Consider the following 25,844-nt stretch of genomic DNA (forward strand, 5'->3'; position numbering starts at 1 on the left):
CTCGCAGTCTGTGAGTTCGAGCCCCGCGTCGGGCTCTGTGCTGACAGCTCGGAGCCTGGAGCCTGCTTCGGATTCCATGTGTCCCTCTCTCTCTGCCGCTGTCCTACTCACATTTCTGTCTCTGTCCCTCTCAAAAATAAATAAACGTTAAAAAATAAATAAATAAATAAAGCATAGGTTAATTTTGTACTTAATAGTGAATACAGAGTAATTTTTAAAAATAGGATTTGTTTCTGGGGCGCCTGGGTGGCTCAGTCGGTGAAGCCTCCGACTTCGGCTCAGGTCATGATCTCACGGTCCGTGGATTCGAGCCCCGCGTCGGGCTCTGTGCTGACAGCTCGGAGCCTGGAGCCTGTTTCAGATTCTGTGTCTCCCTCTCTCGCTGACCCTCCCCCATTCATGCTCTGTCTCTCTCTGTCTCAAAAATAATCATTTAAAAAAAAGAAAGAAAAAAGGCTTTTTTTTTTTTTTGAGAGTGCACACATGTGCACATGGGGGGGGAGGGGCAGAGAGTAAGAGGGAGAGAGAGAGAATCCCAAGCAGGCTCTGTGGTAGTAGCACTGGGCCCAATGTGGGGCCGTGGGATCGTGACCTGAGCCGAAGTGAAGAGTGGGACGCTTTACCCACTGAGCCACCCAGGTGCCCCTGAAAGGTGACATATTTTAGATAGGATTGAGGGACTGGAGTCCTCTGAACTCACAGGGATCCGATCCAATTAGCGACTTGTCTTTATCACCTGTTTATTCAGGCACATGATTACACAGCAAGGCAGATGGAGCACAGCCAGAGTCCCTCTGCTGCCTGACACGTGAGAAGCGAGTGGCCCGCCCGGCCGGTACTTGGTGTGGAGCCGCCTGAACGACACTGGTGACAGAGCAGCACCTGACAGTCTGGGCTCAGGGGTCTCCTCTTGCTCTCCACCACACAGCCTCGTCCTTGCAGGTAGTTCTAAGGCGGGACGAGCTGGATCCTTCCGGGTTGGGGAACGGGGAGCAAGTATAAAATTTATTTTGGCTCGAATACAGGACTGGCGTTTGCTCTTTGGAATACCTCCTATGCGACTTCTGTCATTGGAAAGCGAGGGATACGGTTCCCATCCCTATTCGATCACTAAAGATCTGAGTCGGAGAGGCAGCGGGCAGCTGGTTTCTTCAAATGCCAGCTCCTCCCCCGATGTCCAATCGGACGCCTCTGCACCAGCACGTGGTATTTTGCGCTCTAGGGCTCCACAGAATCCTTGCTGGAATTCAGGCCGCGGGTCCCAGGGACACGACTCTAAGTGCTAATTCCACCTTTCACACTTCCAGAGCTGACTGTGCCTTCCCAATTCCCATCCCCCCTCCCCACCCTGGAGAACCACCAGTGACTTTGGCGGGGAGGGAGCGTGAGCACGTGCGGCCCTGGAACACTGTGGCCACCGGTTCGGCCACATCCTTTTGTGGTAATCGTCTTTGGCAAAACGGACTGTAAATATACTTTTATAATCAGCTGGCTTCTAAATTACAGCCGTGTGGCGTAATGGCAGAGTAAACATATGATTAGTAATTTCCTTATGGCAGGAAGTAGAACGGTCTCGGGCTGAGTCTCTGGCTAAGGCCCAGGGCTTAAAAAGAATTGTTCTTTCAGTACAAGAGAAAAGAGAAAACTCTCTTTCTTCCAAAGCCAAAGCAACGGGTCACGGCCTTCTTCCTGTGTGGAAACAGTTCTCCTTCCCGAGGAAGAGGGCAAGAGCAAGATGAACTTGGGAAAGTACTCCAAGAGCTGTCTGCACGCTCAACCTCTGTCCCTGAAGTACTGCCTTCCCCATGGCAGCCATGGTTCCTGGCCTTCTAGAAACGACTGCTGCGGAGTTACGGAAATGCCATCCAACACGGACACACACAGACTACCAGGGCTCCTTATACACCCAAGATAAAAGATGCAGCATAATGCCTCTTGTTTTGTTACTGTTGTCTCTGCCCCATCCAACTTGTATACAAAAGAACTACGGTAGTTCTCCTAATTTGGGACTAAAACAGTTCTCAGTGTGGACCAAAGGCCGTGTTGAGAAACACCTGGGCTGCTGCTGCTTCGGGTGAAGCTCAGAATGGGCATTTTCCCCAGGTCCTGCAACCATTTCTGACGCGTGCCGTGGACGCGGAAGTTCCCACCAAACAGGCAAAAAATTACTCATTAGGACCTGATCCCATCTGCGAGGGTTACCACACACCTGCACACCCGCGAATCTTCCCGCCACAGGACTGGCAAGTTACAAGCCAGAGCCCCAGAGCCCAGCACTCCACTTATGGGGGGGGGGGGGGCTGGTCTAGAACGCATACTCCTGGTAACTTTCTCCAGCAGCAAGGCTCCCCCAGCCCTCCCCACCCCCACACAGGGTTTAGTCCACTAAGCCACGGTGGAGCAGGACAAGTTGTATTTCACGTTTTTGTTGTGTTTTTTTTTTAATGTTTTAAATTTATTTTTGAGAGAAAGAGAGAGTAAGCATGTGTGTGAGTGGGGGAGGGGCAGAGAGAGAGGGAGACACAGAATCTGTCAGAATCAGGCTCCAGGATCTGAGCTGTCAGCACAGAGCCCGACTGGGGGCTTGAACCCACAAACCCTGACATCATGACCTTAGCCACAGTCAGACGCTCAACTGACTGAGCCACCCAGGCGTCCCTTTGTTTCTTAATGTTAAAGTCTCAAAGTTCCCACTGCTCTACCCTTTTGTCTAGGGGTGTCTTCAGCTTCTAATTTTCCAGGGTAAGAAAACAGAGGCTGTCACTTACAGATTTAGGCTTCTCATCACATCTGCCAGAAAACAAGATCGGGAGTCTCCAGCCCTAGGCCGGCCTCACGTGGGGGAACCTGCCCCAGTGTCCTGTCACACATTCCTTTATAGCCTTATAGACTTGTGGCTCAAGAAACTGCAGCTACACCAATGGGGGACAATCAGGATGGTTTATATAATGTGCCAAGATCCCAAAATAAAAAGCCTTGTAAGTGCCCAGTGTTAGCAGAGCAAACAAGGCACAAAGCAGAGCTCCCGGCAGCTCGATTCTGTATTGAGTTAAGACCACACTCCATGATAAAACACTCACTCATTTTCTTTTGCAAAATTTAGCATAAGAAATCTGCAATGAACCACAGACGTAGGAATTTGTTTGCTCATGCACTGACATTATTAATGACTTCTCTTGTCAAACAGAACAAAACTCCCTGGACCACAAACCAGCAGAGATGCAGCCCTCCCTGCTCAAAAGGCACGTCATGCCATTAAAGGGTACCGAACTCACAGCGCCACTTTTCTTCACACACACAACCTTCTGCTTTAATTTATTGTGCTCTTTCAGGTCTGAAGGAGCTTGAATAACTATGCGAACTGAAATTTAGTGCCAATCCCTGAGCTACCCCGGGATGGACAAAGATGTTCGCGTCCCCAGGCAGCTGTGACTTCACTTTCACGGTTCATGGAAGAGGATGGTCCTTCTGCCCTAGATGTCCCGGCATGGGACTTGGGGGCCATCACATACGGCCCCAAGTTGGCCTCAATTCCCAGTGCTACTTTTCAGAGCTCCTCTGAGTTGTTCTCTAAACAACCACACCTCTAAGCCTGTGAAACAACAGGCTTTCTAGGACAGGCATCGTGGTGCACACCTGCTGGGAACATCTGTTCTCTGGTCTCTTTCTCAAGCCCAGCAATGAATGAGCAGAGGAGAAGAAGGAAAGAGGAAGAAGGGAAAGAAACGTGCAAGAACCCGTGATGATTCTCTGGTACACCTCATAAATGGCCTGGGTTAAAATTCACCACTGGCAACCGGGCCCATGCACCTCATTTGCATTTTGGCGGCCACGTTTCTTCATTGAAACGAGATAGACTGGATCCCCTTCACTTTGTAGAAAAGGCTGCAAGGCAGGTGCAGTCACCCAGCAGCTGTACCCGAAACCAGGACCAGAGGCCTGACAAGAGCTAACTCGTCGCCTCCACTCGGAAGTTACCTGTCTGATGAGCTGTGTGCCTAATAAGGCCTTAAATTTCCGACTCCCGACGTGCAACCTGAGTAACGGGCAGAGCCATGCAAACGCAGTGCTCTCAGAAGGTGTCTCGTCTCGTCCAAGTGCAAGACCAGCGGGCCAGCAGTCCCTGCCGGCACAATCCGTCAGCTTTTGCTGCCACTGCTGTAAGTCAATAGGATCGGGCAGACAGCTGTCAGAGATGAAGCCGGGACAAGCAAGAGCACTTAATGAAATTTTATTTTGAAAATATGGCAAGAGTCTAAGGCACTTCAAACATTTAAATACATTTAAGACCAAAGTAAATGTGACATGGTAGAAAGGAATCCATAAATACGTGGAGAACTACACTATGTTTCTCTAGAGGCAAATATATAGCCAATTCCTCTAACGTGATTCAACCCTTGTCATTAGGTACAGATTTGTGCAATTATTAATTAAAAACATGGTAATGTTACACGTACTTCTTCATGTCTCAATGACGACGGAATATAAAAGGTGAAAATACTGTGTCAATTTTATATAGATGCCTTTTATATAAAAAGTCATATAATAACACCCACCCAGATAAACCCAACCGAAAAGCTTTCTTTTCATTAAGTTTTGTACTTTCCGAGAGTTCTGTCTTCTATTTTTAAACCAGGAATCTACCAGGCCAGGCCCAAGGTGCTGACGATTGGTCATCTCCACTCCCTCGCTTTCCAACAGTGAAGACAAAAGGAAAATCAACAAAACCCTCCCGGAATGGGATTTTCAGAGCTTTCCAATGGCTCCACAAGGGGTAAATATAAATACTTGCAGACAATTGCTAAGAACGCCAAGCCAGTGAGAACCTGACGCTTCTCGCCAGTGGCGAGGGCGGGAGAGAAGGGAGTAGGGGCTGCCCGCTCAGGCCAGGTCACCGTATCCTACGACTGTACATAACGGAGCAGAGACTCGACAGCAACAGAGACGGGGGTGGGCGCGCCCCGCGCACAGGGAAGGCGGCCAGGTGGGAGGCGGGGTGTGCCGGGCGGCACGCCCCTGCTGGCTCCGCCCCCACCGTGCAGCTCCAGGCTTCCGCCCTGGCTTACCCGTTCTGTTTGCTGGTGAGCTCAGGCACAGTACGCATACATTCAGTATCTGTCACCCCAAGAGGAACAATTAGCAGCTTAGTGGTGGCATGTAAATGGACGGCTATTTGCATATAATCAGTCAAATGAACTCCGGTGGGTGGGGCCAGGAGATGTCTTCCTTCCAAGCCTGGGGGTGCCCTAGAGACCAGGAAAGGAAAAAAAAAAAAGGGGGGGGGGACAGTTAATGAGTGACCTCAAGCAGATGTGTCCTCTATAACAGGGGCTGTGCCCGCCACAGCTGACAACCACCTGTGAGCCAGCGTGAGGGCAGCTGGGACAGGGGACACAGACCCATCAGCAGGAGCTGCTCTGAGCAGCTGTCCGGCTGTCCTGGGAAGTCGCTGTCCTGCTAAGAGTGGGCTCTGGGAACAGAGGTTGCTGCTTACTGTCTGCTTTAGGAAAAATGCCAGGAACGTAGCAATATGTACTCACGGGCACACGATGTGCCACTTGGATAATTCTGTCCAGAAATAAACCCTTCACGTGAGGAGGGCATAAGCGAATGTTTGCTTCCCAAGGACAAGCAGGTGCCCAGCCTCTGTGCTGCTAACCATCAGCACTCCTGGCCTTGTGGGCGGGGCAAAAATCATGAACTCTCAAGTTCCAGACTAAAACTCCCATTTTCAGAATCCTCAGAAAACCCGCACTGCCTGCCAGCTCCCGAAGAGGGGGGCCGGCCAGCCTGCTGGATTTCGGCCTGTTCACAAATGTCAAATGCACAACACTGACCGGAGACTGGGCCTTCGCGAAGTTGACATGGGCGTACAGGAGAACGGCGATGTCCTTGTGTCCCGCCTCCAGGGCTATCGAGAGTGCCGTGCTGCCGTCCTTAAGGAAAGAACAAGCCAGGCTGGGTTTCTCACACTTACGGACAGCCAAATGGGAGCAAAACAAATACTTTCCAAGAACTGATAAAGTTCCCCAAATTTGTTCAGTTCTTCAGGAGACTTTTCCGGACCTCTGTGTGCTAAGCCCTAAGGATGAATGGGGCACAGCATCCACAATGGGGAAGTCCCAGTTGGAGAAGAATCACCTCATCCCCTCTGGCTCACGGTGGTTAGAGTGTAGATGTGTGCACAGTACGTGCTCAACAAATGCAGGCTGCCTGCAAAGAAATTTCTCAACTATTCTTCCCACCAGCTGGGGGCTCTAGGGGAAGATGTGGGTGGAAACATAGTTTCTTTTTTCCTTATATTTCCAAGGGAGCAGGCAATACCACAGTGTGTTCTGACACCCTGCAATTTGTCAAAGATCTTTTAGCTTTCCTCTTCCGGAAGGAGTCCCTCCTCCAGCCCTGATCACCCCCAATCGAATGCTGTGAATCCTGCTGCCTTGCAGAAATACATCTTATGAAAACATGCGGGTGGGGTGACTGGGGGGGGGGGGGGCTCAGTTGGCTAAGCTTCCGACTTCCGCTCAGGTCACAGTCTCCCGGTTCCTGAGTTCGATGCCCGCATCTGGCTCTGGGCTCAGAGCCAGGCTCAGAGTCTGGAGCCTGCTTTGGATTCTATGCCTCCCTATCCCTCTGCCCCCCCGCCCACTTGCACTCTGTGTCTCTCAAAAACAAACATTAAAAAGAATTTTAAAAGAAAAGTATGGGGGGAAACACTAAATATGGAAAAGTTAAAAAGTTTCCAGTGAAATGTTTGGTTCCCATTAAATTGCAGGGATTTAGAGGATGTAAAGGAGGAATAAAGCAAAAACAAACAAAAAACAAACAAAAAAAACCCAGCACAAACTATTTTCCATCTGGTCTTGGAATAAGGATTCCCTTATGGTCCCTAGCAGCAGGAAACAATTCCCATGTGGCTGGCATCTATGGTCCTTCCCTCCCACCCAGAATACTCGGAGCGACTTGTCCAGGGGAGGCCAGCTGCATGCCCTCGTCTTCCATTAAGCATAAGGAAGCAGACAATTAGCTGAGGTGGCCAGCATTTCCGGAAGCCACTGCGGTTCTCTGGCCTCTTCTTACCACATTTACAGGCTGTTCTTTGCTAAGCGAAGAGTAAAGTATAAGCAAACGAAAAACAAGACACATGAAACACAAACTGCTCTTGAGGAAAGGGGAGGTGGAAGCTGTCTCCCTGCTCCAGCGGAAGGCGTTCACTCCCAGGGAAGTGCGTGCATCTGCGGAAGCCCGTCAGCCCTTGGTACCAGTAAATACCTGCACGGGTTTGCTCTTCCTGCTGGCTTGGGCCCACAGGGACCCGACATTAAGTGTAAAAAAGGATATTTTCCTTCTAATGTTTTAGTGTTTTGATCTGAAGGAAGCTCTGGTCCAAACCTGTGCTCCACAGAGACAAACTTTCCAAAATAGAACCAATCCAGCCTGACTTCTGTGACCTTTGCACTTGGAACCATGTCACCACCCAAATATTAGTTCCTGGGCCTTCACCTGTTGGTACTCTTCCCCTTTGATCCGGAGACATCCGGAAGCTGCAACTTTCCTTACGACGTGTCCCGGGCCAGGGGTTATCTCGAACAGGGACAGCTCAGGAACCGGGAGAACGGATCGGATGCGGAAGATGGAAAAGCAGAGCAGGAGTGGGGGAGGTGTGCTCAAAGGAGCCGGGATGGTCTGGAGGGCCGATGGCTGAGGAGCTGCATGAATCAGCCACTCTGACGGGCCCCAGGGAAGGGCAGGCTTGCCTTCATTTCACGGGTGGGAAAGCGTTTCAGTGTGCTAACAAGTGGATCAAGGCATGCAATAACCCAGCCCGGAACAACTCGCAGTCCAGATTTCCAGGACTGGGGACCTGGTCCTCTCCTCTTCGTGGGCCTGCAAGTTGCCCACGCTGGCTCTATTCTGTGTTGTAAATCCGTTTATGGCCCTTCGGCAAGCTGGTTCTCACCCATGCCCGTCACCCCTCCTCCTGTAACGAATGAGGGGGCCGAGGCCCGCCGACCTTCCTGCCTTCCGCTCTAGTTGAATCAAGTGTCAGTTTGCACACGGTAAGCGGTGCCAAGCCAGACGGGGAAAGGAGGTGGCCCGGACCACAACAGAAATCCCCACAGAGCATCAGGGAGGATGTGCTCTTTCCCTTCCCCGTGGCCCCTGCAGGGCCCGTGGGAGCCACTTACGTTGTCTTCTAGGTGGCCGTTGCAGCCCGGCTGGGCCAGCAGCAGCTTGACGATCTCCACGTGCCCGTGCTCACTGGCACACATGAGGGCGGTGGAGCCCTCGTCGTCCTGGATGTTGACGTCGGCCCCGCAGGCCAGCAGGCCCTTCACCATGTCGATCCGCCCGTGACTGACCGCCAGCATGAGGGCTGTCTGTCCCGCCTGTGGGGAGGCACGGCGGGGCGCTTCAGCAGCACATGCTGGCAGATTGGGGGGGGGGGGGGCCAGCCAGGGGGGGGGGGGGGGGGGGGGGGGCATCTACGCCGGGGGGGGGGGGGGGGGGGGGGGGGGGGGGGGCCAGACGGGGGGGGGGGGGGGGGGGATGGCATGACGACACAGGGAAGGAAGCACATGTGGGATTAACGTGGGGCTGTGCGGTGGCAGGCACGGAGGGAGAAAGAGTTTCTCACTCTGAGCTACGAGCTAAGCAACGTCAAGTAATGGGTCAGTTTTCGCCTGTCGCTGGCAGGATCTATCGGGTTACAGCAAGAAGCTGGCAAGTTCAAAGGTGCTTCAAAGTCCAACTGTGAACACATCTGCACCACGCACGCTCTGCTTACGATATGGAGACAGTCGGGAAGCAACTGTCGCTGAGCAGTCGGTGGAGACTCCCGGGCCCCCAGATGCAGGCTGACCTACGGTTTACATGCACACTGCTCCCAACAGAGGCAGCGCCAAGGCCGGGGAGTGGGGAGCCTGCAAGGTGAAGCTGAAGCCAGTACCTCACAGCTCTGCCCAGTCGCTATGGACCGCCACGCAGCCACGCGGACACGAGGCCGGGCCCCAAAGCGCATGTTCAGTGACGGGAAGCACGGCCCTGGCCCGCACAGGTCAGAGCTGCGGAAGCGCGGCACGGTCTGGGGCGCATGCTCAGTGTTGGGAAGCAGGGCCCCGGGCCCGCGCGGGTCTAGAGCTGCGGAAGCGCATGCTCAGCGGTGGAAGGTGCGGGTCAGAGCTGCGCAAGCGCGGGCCCGGGACGCAGCGCGCTCACCTGGCTGGCTTTGGCATTGACGTCCCCGCAGCCGAAGAGCTCTTCCACGACACGCATGTCCTTCTCTGCTTCTACCGCGGCAAGGGCTGCCAGCATGATGGGGGTGTATCCCGCCTTGTTCTGGTGGTCCACGTTACACACGTCTGCAAAGACACGTGTCCCTTTAGGGAGAAGCCTTCCAACAGCGTCCCTTCTCCCCAGCACCTGAGGGAACGGGGTTTGGAGGAGGCCAGTGAAATGGCCTCAGGTGCTCCAAGTCCCAGAGTGACTCAGACGGAAACGCAAAATACGTTTTCATGTCAAACCAAGAAAAAAGGTCTCTTTGGTACTGTGTGAGGCCAGAAGCAGCAGAAGTGACAGTAAGCTTCCACGGTACCTCTTGTTCCCAACTAGTGGCTGACCTTCAGAAGCTCCGAAGTCAGGGGGCTTGGTCTAGGAAATGGTTGCTTTGAAGGGTAAACAAAGATGTTGGGATGTGGATATTAATCTATGTTAAGGGGACCCCTGTTTTGCAATGAAGAAGGCAGTGAAAGCTACAAATACTTAGGAGGGACTTGTAAAGGCTTATGCAGAGAACACCATGGTGTTACCTGCTCAGCCATCAGTACCTGTTCTGACACCCTGATTTTGCTACCCTGACTTGCTTGGGGCCCTTGGAAGCCGGACTCCAACCCCACGACACCTATCAAGCTGTTCTAGGAACTTGGTCTGAGAGCAAATGCAGTTAAGAAACCGTGAGGACTGACAGACACAATAAACCCGACCTTTTCCGTTCCTGTAATTCTTTTTTTTTTTTTTAATATATATATTTTTAATGTTTATTTATTTTTGAGACAGAGAGAGACAGAGCATGAACAGGGGAGGGTCAGAGAGAGAGGGAGACACAGAATCTGAAGCAGGCTCCAGGCTCTGAGCTGTCAGCACAGAGCCCGACGCAGGGCTTGAACTCACGGACCACGAGATCATGACCTGAGCCTAAGTCGGACGCTTAACCGACTGAGCCACCCAGGTGCCCCAGCCATTCCTGTAATTCTTAAGGAGGCTTTGGGGGCTCAATTACCCTTAGTAAATTCCTTTAGCACTTTCTAATAAAATGAAAGGAATGGAGAATGCAGGAAAGCAGCTTTCACATGTGACCAAATATAGTTAAAATGTTCAGGATGTTTCATCGTTAAGGGGTGAAAAGAGAAGGTACTACCACAAAACGTCCCTTGAGTTCTAAAATAACTGCATACCAGGAACATGATGGTATTTACACAAGGGCATGTTTTTTTATGTAGAAAGGGAAAAAGAAAAGAAAATGCTGGGTGATGGAGAAGCACGTGGGCAAACATGCTCTCAGAGGCTCCTCATCTGTGATGTTCACTCCCTCACAGATGGTTGCCAGTCACCCACGTTCACCAACACACCGTATGGAGCCCCAATCACAGCCTGTAATGGTGACCAGTACAAAGCTAAGTAAACCCAGAAGGGTGACTAACCAAAGCCATCCAACAATGGAGTTGAAATCATTTGATTTACCAAAATATCTCATCCACACAAATTTTCCAAGGGTAGATTAAACTGTTGCTTTCAAGAGCAAAAAATCTGAAATCTGTTTAGCTTTTCTGGATATTAACCACTTTTCTGTTGAGACAACAACGTGGCCTGACAGTATCAGCAGCTCTGTTTATCCTCTGGGAAGGAGGCTTGGAATTCCTTCTCATTAGATGGAAGCAGTTTTAGCCTCACATAGCCCCATATGCTGGGAATAAGCAAACTTAGAAAAGACGATAAATCTGCCCAGTTACTTCTCTGCATTAATTCAATTTCCCCAAAACAGAGTAGAAGAAATTGGAGAGTTGAATCAAGAAACAGTACATGAAAACTGGACAATTTTATTGCATATTCTAAATCAAATGTTCACACTGTTCTCACTAATTAGACCAAAGTACTATAAGTTCTGTATCAGTCACATACTAGAAGTTAAAATATGTATTTCAAAAATAAATCAGAGTCACTTGGGGACTAGGTGAACCACTGGCTGCTCTATTTGAACAAAAAGTTGGAAGCTCCCAATTTTCCAAGGGGACCCCTTCTATCTAGCACACCCTCGCTTCATGTTTAATACACGTCAGAGGCTATATTCTGGGATGGGATATTCCAGTTATAAACAAGATTTGTCACTGTCCTCATTACTATGGCTCAGAGAGAAGAGTAACAATTTCTTCACTCTATGCTGAGTTGTCAATAACAAGGTATATTTTGGTGGGAATAAAATTGGTGATGATTCTACTATAATCTGGTATAGTGGCTTTGCATGGTCCCCATCTCGGCTAACTGTACATATCTGTGAGGCAGTTGGATGGGGTCGGGGAGCCAGGACAGGAAGAGCAGCCTGGGGACACCAAAGCTGTGACTCTGGCCCTACGAGCAGTGATCTGTCTCCTGAGAGCGCACCCGCCCAGCCTGCATGACTCAGCTCAGGAGGGACCCTGAGTCATGTTCACCTCCAGGGATATACCTCGCCTAAACTCAGTGGAACTGCAGCAAGACTATCCTTAAAACCTCCCCTCCAAACAGACGTGGAATCCGTGCCACCCTGCTTTGTTTCCATTTCACGCCTCCCCTCAGTGACTCAAGGATGACATTCTTGGCCACATCATGCGGAAAAGCAATGGAAAGGGTGTCAGGGTGGTCACAGAACTGAGGTGTGGCTCAACCAGCCTCTTTGAGATGAGTCCCACCCCAAGTGCTGAGGGGAAGAGACCAGGACGGCCAACGCACCGGCGTCCAAGAGCAGCTTCACGATCTCGAAATTGGAATGTGACACGCTGTAATGGAGGGCCGTGTTGCCGTTGCCATCCGCCATGTTGATGATGTGGCGCAGGACGTCCGGGGAGACAGCCTCAAAAGCAGCTATGTAGTCCCCTACCATGGCCGGGCAGGCCGACTTCTGACTGGATACGCGGAACCACTCGTGCTGCAGGGTGTTCAGACAGGACCGCTGCCAAGACACCAGCAAGGGGCATTAGTTCTTCTATTTATAGACCTTTCTGAGACCCAGCTGCCAGCCCAAGAAATGAGGCCTTTTATAGTCAGGGTGCGTGCAGTTAGAATTTGCTCTCAAAGAATGACTAATGAAACGCAGAGCCCTAAGAGAAGCCTCAAACTCCAAACTGGAACGTCCCTCCTGCTTTTCAACGACAGACACGTTCTAACTTCTAAAGAAGAGGTCAGACAGCAATACTCAGGCGCTCCACCAGCAAGGTTCAAAATCTGGCTCTGCTACTTGTGGGCCGTACAATCCTGGGAAAGACACTCATTCTGTGCCTAAGTTTACACATCTGCAAAACGGGGATGGTAAGAATACCTTTGCCCCACAGCACTCGCCAGGAGGACAAACGAGGCAATACACATGAAAACGCTCAGGCCTGGCTCCAGTGATAAACGAACTATTAATATTATGTAATTGTGCTGGCCCTGCACCTGATTTTCAGAGTAGTCGGGACAGAAGAAGTGACCTCACCCACACTTGATGATGCTGCTTTCTTCCTATACAGACCAACCTCAACTCCTTCAACATCCCCACAGCACTGGGCTGGGAGACTGTAAGCGTGTAGTCAGTTCATTGTCACTCCAATCCCAGATACAAACGTTCAACCATGGAAAGGGCTTAAAAAGCAGGTCCCAAACAAATGACATTTCTCATTCAGGATCCTCTGCATCTGATCACGAGCCCCATGCGCCCTCCCTTGGGCTGTGGACACACGAACATGGCGTTTGTTTCCTGGGCAATCAAGTCAATCCCAGACCGTATGAAGTTCGGTGCAGACTGTGGGTAGCCACTGCTGGTGATGGGAAGAGCTATAACACTTCTTCCATGAGCCCTCTTTTACATGAGTTTACCATCCATTCATTTGTGCTTTGCTTGTTTTTCTGTTTGTTTGTTTGTTTGTTTTTTACAGTGAGTTCTGTGCCCAATGCGGGGCTTGGGCTTGGGCCTCGTGATCTCACGATCCCAAGATCAAAAGTCACGTGCTGTACTGAATCAGCCAGGTGCCCCTTGTTGCTCACTCTTTAAAGACTTCAAAATATATCAGAGAAAGATGGACCGCCTCTGTCAAAAGCACCAGAACCCAGGAAGTCCCCTTTCTACAGAGGCTGGAGCTGGAATTGTACAGCTTCTGTATCTTTATCATCCTGCTACCGATTATTCAGTTTTAGCCCATTCGGTCATACTTTGGGCCACCTGGTAAAAAGCGTCCTGGGTTGGAAAAAAATGCATCACATGTTTTCTTCTGCTCACTCTTTTACATATTCAGATTTCCATTTCTCTGGAGTCCATCATCACGCAGAGGGAAGGGAACTGTGTCATCTGGGTGACGAAGTCTGTTACGGATACATACGTGCTGTCCTGTGATGGTTACCTGGCCCCGGCAATGTCATCATTCAGGTGTCTCCCACTTTTCACAGAACAATGCTTTAAACACTTTTTCACCAAGTGGGTTCAACTTAAGCAAAAAGGTACTGAGCACAGAGTGACATGTGACATGTGACAACATGCTTGGCAACCTGGGGCCACAGCACCAATATTTTGGGAATGGTAGAAGAAAAAGTCTATTATGGCTATAAGACCTAGGGTTCAGAGGCACCAGTTTTTAAGTTTAGGTTAAACCTTGTGGGAAATATGAACACTGCAGTGACGTTTCCTGGTTTTGCTATTTGTGACTGAAGCAAGGACAGGGATTTAGTTTATGCTGATGGAGTTCAACATGTGGTTCTGTGATCCCTCTAGGTCAGGGGTTTTATTTAGTATTTCCTTCTGTAAACATCACCGCCGTGCTCCTTCCTCAGCACACTGATTCAATGTCAAGACACAGCTGGCTCTGATAAATTTAAGTTTCTATAGCAATGTAAACAAATGGGTGAAGAAAACATAATTTAACAAAAAGGATTCAGAGAGGAGAAATAAAACACGGACCAGGACTTGAGACAGGTAAAATCTAGCCCCAGTACTGACTAGTAGCTAGTTAACTAGCTCTAGACGAATCTCATAATCTCTAGGGCCTCAGTTAAGACAGGATATACCAGAATACAGTGGCCTCACAGGTGTGCACGCCCAGGGACCTCTCATGCCTGTGATGGCTGTCACCAGCTCTTCTTCAGATTGTGTGTGTTGTACATGATGAAAACTGCGCCTTTCCAGGATTAGGCAGCCCCTGAAGTCCCTTCTTGTTCTAACATTTTGGTTTCATAACTTCATAATCCTCTGAAACTTAGAAATCAACTTTCTCACTGGCTGCTGACAGATGCAGCATAAAACTTCACATTAACAAGATGCAAATATTCAAATGCAAACTGGATCTAACGTAACTGAGAATTTACATTTTTCTCACTGTGCTGCGAGAAGTGTCCGTCAGAGGGCCAGTCTGACTGCGAGAGGAGCTGCACCTCCAAACGTCATCAGCACACGAGGGAGCGACGAGCTCGGCCATGGTATCAGAAGCACCATCGCCACGGAAACGCTCACCTGTCCTTCGCTGGGCCATTCATGTGCCCAAAGCGACCCCCAGCTTCTCTGCCGCGTGTTTCCAAGTCTCTCAAAGTGTGCGACAATGACAAGTACAGTCACTCCTAAGTTTAAAAATAGTGGCTGCCTGCATTCCACATCAGAACTTAATACACAGTTTCATAATTGAAAGGAATGCTGACCTCGGCCCAGAGAGGTTGCTTTGAAAAACACACGCCAACTTGAAAAAAAAAAAAAAAATTCTGGTGACTCTTCTCCCTGGATGACAAGGTTCTGTGAGCAGAAGCAGAACCTGTAGAAAGCTGACGCCTGACTGCAGTTCGCCTTCCGTTCAATGGGCGTGAGGCCCACTCTGCATACACGAGTGAGAAATAGTTCGGGGAAAGGCACACGAGTGACAACAGCTCAGGGCAGGCAAGAGACACCCTCACAATGGGGTCCACTCGGGTCCTTTGTACGGACTGGGGACAGTGTCTGTAAGGAAGACTCACCATGTCCTTGCTGGTCAAAGCTTTGGGGTCATTTATGTTATTTTTCAGTAAGTTGCATGCAGATAACATCTTTTCACTTAATTCATACCTAAAAGGGGACAAGACAAAAGAGAGCTTATGTTTGGCCACAAAAGGAAAGGTATTTTTATTTCCAACTCTACAGTCCTTTAAAACACAAGAGGCCCCAAGTTGACCTGGAGCAGGTCGTGGTGGTATAAGGTGCTTGCCTGGAGGTCACACAGGCGTCCCCAGGCATCCAAGCATCGAAGCCACTGCACAGAGGCAGTGTGTCCAGCCAGAGCTCAGCTCTGGCCATACGGGTAGCTTTTGGCTTCACCTGTTTGGCCTTTATGATAGTGTGGACTAACATCTGGAGATTTTTCCCTCCTTCTGTTCTAAGTTCTCAAAAATATTTTCAATCATAAGGGGTTGACGCAGTCTGTGTTACCACATATCCGTTATGCTGACCAGTAAACCACACCTGTGAACTCTGCAAGTGTGGAACCCTCCTGAAAATATCAACTTAAAAATTGCATGACACATGGTACACAAATTATATCTCAATAAAGCTGTTAAAAAAAAAAATCTAGATGATAAGATCCTGAGCCACGTGAAAATACTTGGAAATATAAACTAGAAACACTTACCTTGTATTCATGTAGTTAAACTTCCATTTGCACAATTAAATAGAAGTTCAGTGAAATGTTCTATTTATACTTCACACAGTGGAAAAACCATCTTGAAATTTCCATCTGTTCTAGTCTCTCCTGTTTTATAAGCATTGATTCTCTATTTGCTAACAGTCTGTAAAATCTGCTACATCGTTAGATACGTTTCAATCAGAGTATTTATTTGATATTTTAGCTGCTGTTCAGGATATTCCCAAACCCATTCTTGTGGTGTTCCTTATCACTCACTGAGCAACAAAATATAGACATGTGACTGATTACATCATCTTTACGGTGCATGTGGTCCCTGAGGCTAAAACACTGTTCCTCTTATGCACAGAGATGTTACTATAACAATACCGACACCAGTATCCAGAAAAATGGCTAATGATATAATCTGAAACCTTGAAAGAAATGTGCTGGCCACACAAAATTCTAATATGCCTTTAAATATAAGGTGGGTTGTCCAAACGATGGACACCTCAGTGGCACTTAACAGTTCTGTGGACAGTGGGTCCACATATAAAATTAGATCGCGAATAGGTTTAAAGGAAACAAAGGTGACAGGCTGAGGAGCCCTTCCCTTTGCCGCTCCTCTGAGAGACCTAGAACTTATCCCCCTCCACCTATATTTATGAGCAGCAGACGCGAGGTCGTACCTTTGAGGATGAAGTTTAGCTTTCCTTTGGGGGTCAGAAAGACCAAACCAATAGTTACAATTGCAAAATCTAACTGGACAACTCTTCTGCCCAAGCACATTGAACGTGGGAAAGGTTAGGGAGGGGAGGGGAGTGTACCACACCTCTCTCTGATTTCCACCTTCTCAGGTTCACATTCTGGAACCTGCATTTCATCTTCCACCCTGGCGGACTTGAAACCTTCCATATTAACTGCGTGGTGCCCTTCCGCCATTCCCCGAGTGTCTTCGTCCTCCTCTTCCTCCTCCTCTTCCTCAGGAGGATACTCAATGACGTCACACTCGTCATCTGACTCGGAGGAAGAGCTTTCATCTGAGCTGGAATCATCACTTGAAGTTGTTTCATACCTAGGTGGCAATTGGGAGTTCAGGAGATGCAAGGCGTGCCCGGAAAGACCCCGTGACCGAAGTTTTTATGCAGGGAAAGCTAACTGACTCCGGACATTTCACCAGTGGTTTTAGACCCTGCATTTAGAAGTTCAAAGTAAGTTCTATTTAAAAATCTGGTGGTTTTGAATGGGTTCTGACTTAAAAGGGATAACTTGGGTTCCCAATCGGTATCATTATACACTTGTAGGAAAAAATGTGTATAAATACAGCACCTCTGGGTTAGTAGAAATCAAAGGAAACTTAACTTCATGAAAGAAGTTAAGGTCTGCAGTGGTTCATTTTTTTCTGTGCCTTTTCTTCTCCCTTACATTCTTCCTGTTTTGCTTCATTAACTGTACCAGTGTTACGGTGAACCGATTATGTAAGTAACCCATGGTTTCTCTGGTCCGTATGTCCTCCAAGACCTCCTGGGCCACATCACCCAATACGACTTCAAAGATTCAGAAAACAGGCCTCATTAAGTTAAATCTCTACGGTACGCTTTGCTACAAATATTACCTCCAATAACTGCACTACTGCTTTCTTGTCGAGGCCATATATGGATTCATAGATTAGCGGCTCTGATTCAACTGTAGGAAGACAAATTGGCTTCACTACTTCTCTGGCTCAATGAGAAACAAAAGAATAAACCGCTAATAAACACTCTATTTAGAGAGTCAAGAAGTGACGCACGGCTGGATTACTCATCAAGTGAAAGGCCCTACAATTTTGTTTGTGTGCACGGAGAGCGAACAGCCCATTCTCAACGAGTGGACGGCCATCACCGGCCCGTGGAGTGATGCTCTCTCGCCTCTTTCTGTGTGTTTCTGAGTCTCATACAGGTAAGCACAAGTTGGCCAACACCGCGGGACACCTGCTGCCTGCTGCTTTTGTTGAAGACTACCGGTTTCAGATCAGAGGTGAGAAGATGTCAAGAGCTCAGCTCCGTCAGGTGTCCTTTCAAGAGTGAGTGGCATATCCTTAAAGAGAGCGAGAAGAGGAGAGGACAGAAGCCCAACTGCACCTTTCTGAGGGGGTCTTCCATCACCAAAATGTGGCAGCAGCCCAGACTAGCCACCTTTGAATGGGACTCGAGGAGGCAGGAGGCAAAGTAGACAGACAGACCATGGAGAGACGCTCGGACCGCCATCTTCCTTACCCTCCGTTAATGCCAACAAACTGCAGATTCTTCTTTGCTCCATTTGAATCTCTGTTGCCATCCTTCTTCTTCATGATCGACTTCAGCGTGCTTTCACTGTTGGTACATACTGTGAAAAAAGGAATCGAGGTGATCGAAATTAACATAACTCATATGCACACAAGTTAAGTGAACGAGAAATCTCTCCTCACGTATGTTTGGTTTTTCACCACATTTATGTCAATCTAGATCTTGGCATGTACATATGAGAAACTTGCACAGAATCCAATGGAAAAAATGTATGCATGCAAAGAAAATAATTTCAAGTTTTTTAAATGGGAAAAAAAACCTATTAGTACTTCCAGACATAACAAAAGCAATGACAACTAGCATTTGTATCAGGTTTCACTGTATAAAGTGACGCTGTATCTCATGTGGGCCTCAAAAATCACTTAGGCACTAAAATAGGGATTGTTACTATTCTTTTCCTTCAGCTGAGATGATCTGGGAAAAGTTGCTGCCTGCCAGACTGTGGAAGAATGAAATGGTGTTTAAAATATTTCATAAGTCACAAAATTAGATGAGTTTTCTTTGGGGATAGCACACCTCTTTCTTTGGTGAATCTTCGTAGAAGATATTCTAGGCCTACCTTCCTAAAGTTTGGTTCTTAGGTCAGTGGTTATTCCAGGTCAGTCTAGAAGGCACTGACATCAGACTGGAACGCAGGCAATGCGGGTCCCAAAAGCCTGCGGCTGAGAGGCACCAAGTGAGGGGAATTACCGTAGAGGCCAGCGGCTATCTGGTCGTCTGTCAGGTTCACGGGAGACAGCGCGCTTTCCTGAGAGGGGAAGGCGTCCTGGCCGCCGAGGGGTCTCCCGTCCGTGGTCCCCGCTTCTTGCTCGTGCCGGGATGTCTGGGTGTTGAACGGTCCTCCTGACTGAAGGCCTCCGCACTTACAGGGGTATTCCAGACTACTGCCTGTCAGGAAGGAGACAGGTGCACAAGTGTGTGATGTTAGGACCGAACGAAGTGGGTTCAATTTTTTTTTTTTTTTGAAGATTTATGCAACTCATCATCTTCTCAAGGGCTTTTCTCCCTGCATTTTCTTTCTGCATATATGGCAGTACCATGCAAGCTGCCCAAACTCAAACCCCAAGGCCGCCTTCACCCTCAACCTTCCCTTTATCACCACATCCGGGTCCGCCTGGGCCTGTCCTTCCACCTCCCTCCCTTCTTCCTGGCCTGGCTGCTACCACCCAGCCTGGGTAGAACCAGCAGCGTAGGATCCTGACCGCCGTCTTGTTCCGCCACGCGCCTCGCGCGCACTGCTACAGAGCAACAGCCCGACCCCTGGAGTCCCGGTGGCATTCCGGCTCAAACGCACCTGAGCAAAGCTAAGACACTCCCCTCTGCTCAGGAAACGCGGCCCACCCTGTTTAGCCACATATTCTAGGCCACCCACAAGCTGGCACATCGTATTTCCTCTCCACCTGTATTTCCCACCATGCCCAGGGTCCCTGTGGAGGTGAGGACTGCAGCCCAGTCACTGGGATGCTGAGAGTGGGCGTCTCTCATGCTCCTGACAGCACTTTGTACCTGATGCTCTCTTACCTGGAACGCTCCTTCCTCCCCCCTCACAGGGTCAAGCCCTCCATCACCCTCTCTCCTGAGCCTTCCCTGACCTCTCTGAATAAAAATGACGTTCCTTTCTCTGTGACTCGCACAGCCCTCTTACCTCTCGGACTCTCTTACAGGATCTGTAGTAAGACAAGGTGCCAGGTAATTCCTGGGACCGTCTAAGACTCCCTTCTAGTCTGTGAGTATTCTGAGGGCACGAAACCATTCAAATCAACTCTCTCTCCTCACATTTACTACACACTGCTTTTGTGTATTTGGAGTGCCTAATATTTGTTCATGGACTAAAGCAGAAGACGTGGTTAAATGACTGCACATAATTAACGTATACAGGCATAGCACAGTATTTTCAATGTGGCTGACAAAGAAAGATGTTGACAACATATGATTAAATAAGAAAAGCAGATAAAATTCTACATATGTGATTCTATTAAAATAGATATAAATACACACATCTGGAAGCTATGCAGATGTTAACTTTTCCCTGTGCTTGCCATTTTTTAGAGTGACTATTAACTGTGTTCAAAATCAATCTTTCTTTCTTTCTTTCTTTCTTTCTTTCTTTCTTTCTTTCTTTCTTTCCTTTCTTCCTTTCTTCCTTCCCTCCCTCCCTCCCTCCCCCCCCCTTCTTTCTTTCTTTCCTTACTTATTTATGAGACACACAGCATGAGTGGGCAGAGGAGTAGAGAGACAGAAAGACCTAACTCAAAGCAGGCTCCAGGCTACGAGCTGTCAGCACAAAGCCCGATGTGGGGCTCCAACTCAAGAACCGTGAGATCGTGACCTGAGCTAAAGTCGGACACTCAAGTGACGGAGCCACCCAGGCGTCCCTGTTCAAAATCACTTTAAGAAAAGAGTAAGAAAATTCTTTGCCTAGCAATTTGTTTCTAGAAATTTTATCCTAAGGAGGTATAAAAAGATACAGAAGGATGTTTATGGTCTGCATGAGTAAAACAGTGAAGAGTCAGATACCGCAGTATGCCGATAAGAAACCAGTGAAATAAGCTGTGGTATGTTGACGCAAAGGAATTCCAGGCAGCCATTAAAAATGTTGGTGCCGAGGGGCGCCTGGGTGGCGCAGTCGGTTAAGCGTCCGACTTCAGCCAGGTCACGATCTCGCGGTCCGTGAGTTCGAGCCCCGCGTCAGGCTCTGGGCTTATGGACGGCTTGGAGCCTGGAGCCTGTTACCGATTCTGTGTCTCCCTCTCTCTCTGCCCCTTCCCCGTTCATGCTCTGTCTCTCTCTGTCCCAAAAATAAATAAAAAATGTTGAAAAAAAATTAAAAAAAAAAACAAAAAAACACGTTGGTGCCGAGGGGCACCTGGGTGGCTCAGTAGGTTGAGCACCTGACTCTTGGTTTCGGCTCAGGTCATGATCTCATGGTTTGTAGGTTCGAGCCCCACATCGGGCCCTGTGCTGACAGTGCGGAGCCTGTTTGGGATTCTCTCTCCCTTCTCTCTCTCCCCCCCCCCCCACCTCAAGTAAACTTAAAACAATTTTAAAAAATGTTGACGTGGGTGGACATTTATTAGTACAGAAAGATAAGCATAACGTATTAGCGAAGTTTTTTTTTTTAACTTTATTTATTTTATTTTGAGAGAGAGCACAAGTGAGGAAGGGGCAAGGAGAGAAGCAGACAGAGAATCCCAAGCAGGTTCTACTCTGTCAGTGCTGAGCCCAATGCGGGGCTTGAGCCCACAAACTGTGAGATCATGACCTGAGCTGAAGAGTTGAACGTTTAACCAACTGAGCCACCCAGGTGCCCCAGTGTGTTAGTGAGTTTTAAAAATAAGTTATTAAATTGTTCAGAGAAAATAAACTTATTTTGGTGAATGATTATATGTATACATATTAGAAGAAGTCTGGAAGGATCTAGAATAAACCTGCTTAACACTTCTTTTCCAAGGCCAAAGAATTATAGGTTGTTATGTTTTCTTCGTTGTGTTTATTTCCTAAATTATGTATTGTAAACCTAACTTACTAATACAAATAAAAAACTTAAATCTACCCACAATGTGCTATAGTAAGAATCTGATCACAACTTTCTCTCTCTTAAAGCTCTGAAATCCCTTAGATCCTTAGAAGAAAAGACATTTAAATACTGATTGTATTCTAAGTCAATTAGGAAAAAAAGGACCATGATAGATTCTACAACTGTTCTCTTCAAACTCCACTGTTGATACCAATCATCTGGGAGATCTGTTAAAGTGCAGGTTCCCAAGCACCTGCTGCTGTGACATCATTCTGCAGAACTGGGATGGGGCCCAGTGGTGGGCATTTCTGACATCTCCACGGTGCTGTCCCAAGAGACTCTGATGCAGGTGGCCCACTTTCAAAAGTACTGGTTTAAAACAATGACCCCCTAATAAAAAAAAGTGGAGGGAGGCAAAATAGTCACAGTGGGGCATTACCACCTCAATTTTAACTGTCATTCATCCAAGCTAAGAATTCTGAAAGCCAGGGACATTCGTTGACTTCGGAGCTGGACCAGAACCCACGTTTCCTAATTCTGTCCGTGAATCAACAGCACCAGTGCCCTCTGCTAGCTCTGTGGGCATGGGGCCTCCCTCGGGGACTCCACAAACCCACCTTCCTCCCCTGCATACACAGGCAACACTGAATGCAGCCCTCCAAATCATACTTAGTGCCCTTTTGACCTAATGTGCTCCCCCAACATCAAACAGGAAACGTCTAGAGCGCCTCTGACTTACTTTAAGTGAAGTAAACAACACAGGGCCTTTGCCTCGGTCCCTCCTTCTCCAACCCCACTCATCACTGCTGCGAAATTACTGCAGTCACCTCTCCCACGTCTCAGCAGTTATAATCCCCGAGTGCCAGCACACTCTTCCTGGACAAACACTCACTAAGCACGCTCCTATTTAAGAACCAGTGAGGACTTTTACAATGCAAATACACCAACAGTTTTTTATCATTACTGAAACCACAAGCACATACAAAATTAGACACCAGTAGAACAAATCCTTGCGTGCCCATTAAGGGCTTCAACAACCATGGGAGCTACCTGGCCTCACCTAGACTCCCCCACCCACACTCAGGATTACTGGGATGCAAAAACTAGAGGGCTTACCACGCTCGTCCATAACTATTTTAGTATACGTTCCTAAAATAAAGGGCTCTTAAAAATAATTACGGCAGGGGCGCCTGGGTGGCGCAGTCGGTTAAGCGTCCGACTTCAGCCAGGTCACGATCTCGCGGTCTGTGAGTTCGAGCCCCGCGTCAGGCTCTCGGCTGATGGCTCGGAGCCTGGAGCCTGTTTCCGATTCTGTGTCTCCCTCTCTCTCTGCCCCTCCCCCGTTCATGCTCTGTCTCTCTCTGTCCCAAAAATAAATAAAAAACGTTGAAAAAAAAAATAATTACGGCATTAAAACTTTCAAATCTAAAAAATTTTAAATAAAAGCTTATTGCAGGGGCATCTGGTTGGCTCAGTCAGTTAAGTGTCGGACTTCGGCTCAGGTCATGATCTCACTGTTCATGGGTTCGAGCCCCGCGTCGGGCTCTGTGCTGACAGCTCAGAGCCTGGAGCCTGCTTCGGATTCTGTGTCTCCCTCTGTCTCTGCCCCTCCCTCACTCTCACTCTCAAAAATAAATAAACATTAAAAAAAATTTTTGGGGCGCCTGGGTGGCGCAGTCGGTTAAGCGTCCGACTTCAGCCAGGTCACGATCTCGCGGTCCGTGAGTTCGAGCCCCGCATCAGGTTCTGGGCTGATGGCTCGGAGCCTGGAGCCTGTTTCCGATTCTGTGTCTCCCTCTCTCTCTGCCCCTCCCCCGTTCATGCTCTGTCTCTCTCTGTCCCAAAAATAAATAAAAAACGTTGAAAAAAAAAATTAAAAAAAAAATTTTTTTTAAAAAGATTATTGCATATTTGCTCAGTATTCAAATTTCTCTGATGGTCTCTCAAAAAATTTTCGTAAGGTATTTGAATTCGAATCTTTGTCATAAATTTCCACTGGCTACTCTGGTCTTTAAGTTTTTGGATCCATAGATTTCTTTCTTCTTTTTAACCACATCTTTCAAAAAATATTTGTAACGTGAGGTATAATTTCAATAGAAGAAAATGCACCACCGTGTAGTCTGACGAGTTTCGGTACATGCATACACCTGCGTAACCACTTTCCTCAGGAAGATACAGGACATTCCTAACAATGGAGAAAATCCACGCTGCCCATGCCGGCCTTTGTGGACAGTCCGCCCACCAGAGACCATCGCTCCTTCTCACCAGAGCTCAGATGTGTAGACAAGGGCTTCGGAGAACTTCTCCCGTGCAGGGCCAAGCCCTCAGGTGGGCATGTGAGGGTCCTTTGTAATGAACGGGCAGCTTCATCTTGCCTGTGGGAGTTCTACTGCTCAACTATTCCTACCCTCTAGGTGTTCACAGTGCTCGTGTGACGTAATCACTCCCACCTCTGTGCCCTTCTTTACTAGACTATTCTACAGGCCTGGAATTTCAGCGACCTTCACCACCTGAACCCTGACCATACACCTTTCAAGGCTCGCCAGGATTCTATTTCTAGAGCCTCTTTCCTGTGGTGCGATCCCACAGAGGTCTCTTTTCTCCCTCAATGTCCTGCAGCGCTGGACCGTCCAGACCAAAGTATGCCCGTCCTCTGTTTTACACGTGTCTTGTCCACGAGCACGCCAGCTCCTGTCTCCATGCTATACTCTTAGCTGCTGTCCCCTTCAGGGCTGAGAACAATGCTGGGGAAAGGAAAGCCTTCAGCAAGTGCCTGTATCATTTGATGGGAAGTCACGGGGGTTCTGTTCAGACTAATCAGCAAGGCAAAGAACAACATTAAATGCTAAACTAGTTCTCATTTGCTGAAGCCGGAAGGAATGTGTCACTTTTATGGCCAGAAAATGCTTTTCAGAGAGGGCTGAAACTCTGGCTGCTCTTGAATGACCCATAAACAACTGTCCGAACTTGATAAGGACCCATGGTAGTCAGAGGGCACACACAAGGACAGGCGCACCAGCACAAGGCTGACAAATGACTGCTGTGTTCAAGTACAACGCAGGAGAGATGCAGCCAAGAAAACCAAAATACAGAGAATAACAAAAGTCAACAGCCTCAACCCTGGCTACACTTCAGAATCACCAAAGTTGTGGATGGGGCTTTAAAAAATACAGATACGATGAGGGGTGCCTGGGTGGCTCGGTCGGTGAAGCGTCTGACTTCGGCTCAGGTCATGATCTCACGGTTCATGGGTTCAAGCCCCATGTCAGGCTCTGCACTGACAGCTCGGACCCTGGAGCCTGCTTCAGATTCTCCGTCTCCCTCTCTCTCTCTGCCTCTCCCCCGCTTGTATGCTCTCTCACTGTCTCAAAAATACATATTTAAAAATAAATAAGTAAAAAATACACAATGAACTATCTGTAGGTGGGCCCAAGTATTTATTAGTACCTTTTAAAAGCTTCTCAAGTGATTCTAATGTGCGGCCAGGATTGAGAACCACTGAATTAAATTAATGGGTACAAAACCTGAATGCTGAGGGGCACCTGGCTGGCTCAATCCACACAGCATACAACTCATCTCAGGGTCACGAGTTCAAGCCCCACCTTGGGCATAGAGCTTAAACTTAATAAAAACAAACTTGACTGCTGAACACAAGAGTTTAGACTTTCCTCTGGTTAATTTAGTCCATCAAGTTGGACCATGTGAATTCTTAGGAATTAGTGGAGTTTACTTAATAGTTCTGGACCATTAATCGTAGAAGTCCATGACTACCAGTAAATGCTACCCCAACAACATGGGCAAAACGACAGGAGTAACCACAAAACACCTGCAGAATTCCAGCACTGGGGCCTAGATGCTCAAAACTCCCACCAGGTGGCAATGGTTCCTACAGGAGGCACCCCTGGAGAGTTAGGGACCAGGCGGGGAGGCAGCTGAGCTTCAGTCTTTAACTCATAATGACCATCAAGGCCAATAATGCATGAACCTCAGTTGATGATTTGACCAGAAGAGTGGTAACTGAAACACAGTGAGTCACAGAAATCTCAGGGTTCTGAAAAACAACAACACCTGGAAGCATTAATTCTAATTCTAAAGTACATGTAGCATTTAATATATGGATAATTCCACTAGCTAAGGCAAACT

At 48.3% G+C, this 25,844-nt stretch overlaps 1 protein-coding gene across 2 annotated transcripts in view; it reads right to left on the bottom strand.

Annotated features, from left to right (window-relative positions):
• Nucleotides 1–2,292: 2,292 nt before the first annotated feature.
• KANK1 (KN motif and ankyrin repeat domains 1) overlaps nucleotides 2,293–25,844 on the bottom strand; it is a 142,474-nt gene continuing 118,922 nt past the window's right edge. The window contains exons 4-12 of one of the 2 annotated variants that reach the window (XM_049633219.1): nucleotides 18,875–19,072; nucleotides 18,116–18,224; nucleotides 16,693–16,935; nucleotides 15,223–15,310; nucleotides 11,986–12,205; nucleotides 9,220–9,362; nucleotides 8,190–8,390; nucleotides 5,838–5,936; nucleotides 2,293–5,246 (exon numbers count right to left, since the gene is read on the bottom strand). In XM_049633219.1, coding sequence (XP_049489176.1) covers nucleotides 5,184–5,246; nucleotides 5,838–5,936; nucleotides 8,190–8,390; nucleotides 9,220–9,362; nucleotides 11,986–12,205; nucleotides 15,223–15,310; nucleotides 16,693–16,935; nucleotides 18,116–18,224; nucleotides 18,875–19,072 — 1,364 coding nt within the window. In that variant the 3' untranslated portion in view covers nucleotides 2,293–5,183. The remainder of the gene's footprint in view (nucleotides 5,247–5,837; nucleotides 5,937–8,189; nucleotides 8,391–9,219; nucleotides 9,363–11,985; nucleotides 12,206–15,222; nucleotides 15,311–16,692; nucleotides 16,936–18,115; nucleotides 18,225–18,874; nucleotides 19,073–25,844) is intronic. The other variant, XM_049633225.1, reaches the window with a different exon arrangement.

This window comes from Panthera uncia, chromosome D4, assembly GCF_023721935.1.
Source record: "Panthera uncia isolate 11264 chromosome D4, Puncia_PCG_1.0, whole genome shotgun sequence".
Lineage (NCBI taxonomy): Eukaryota > Metazoa > Chordata > Mammalia > Carnivora > Felidae > Panthera > Panthera uncia.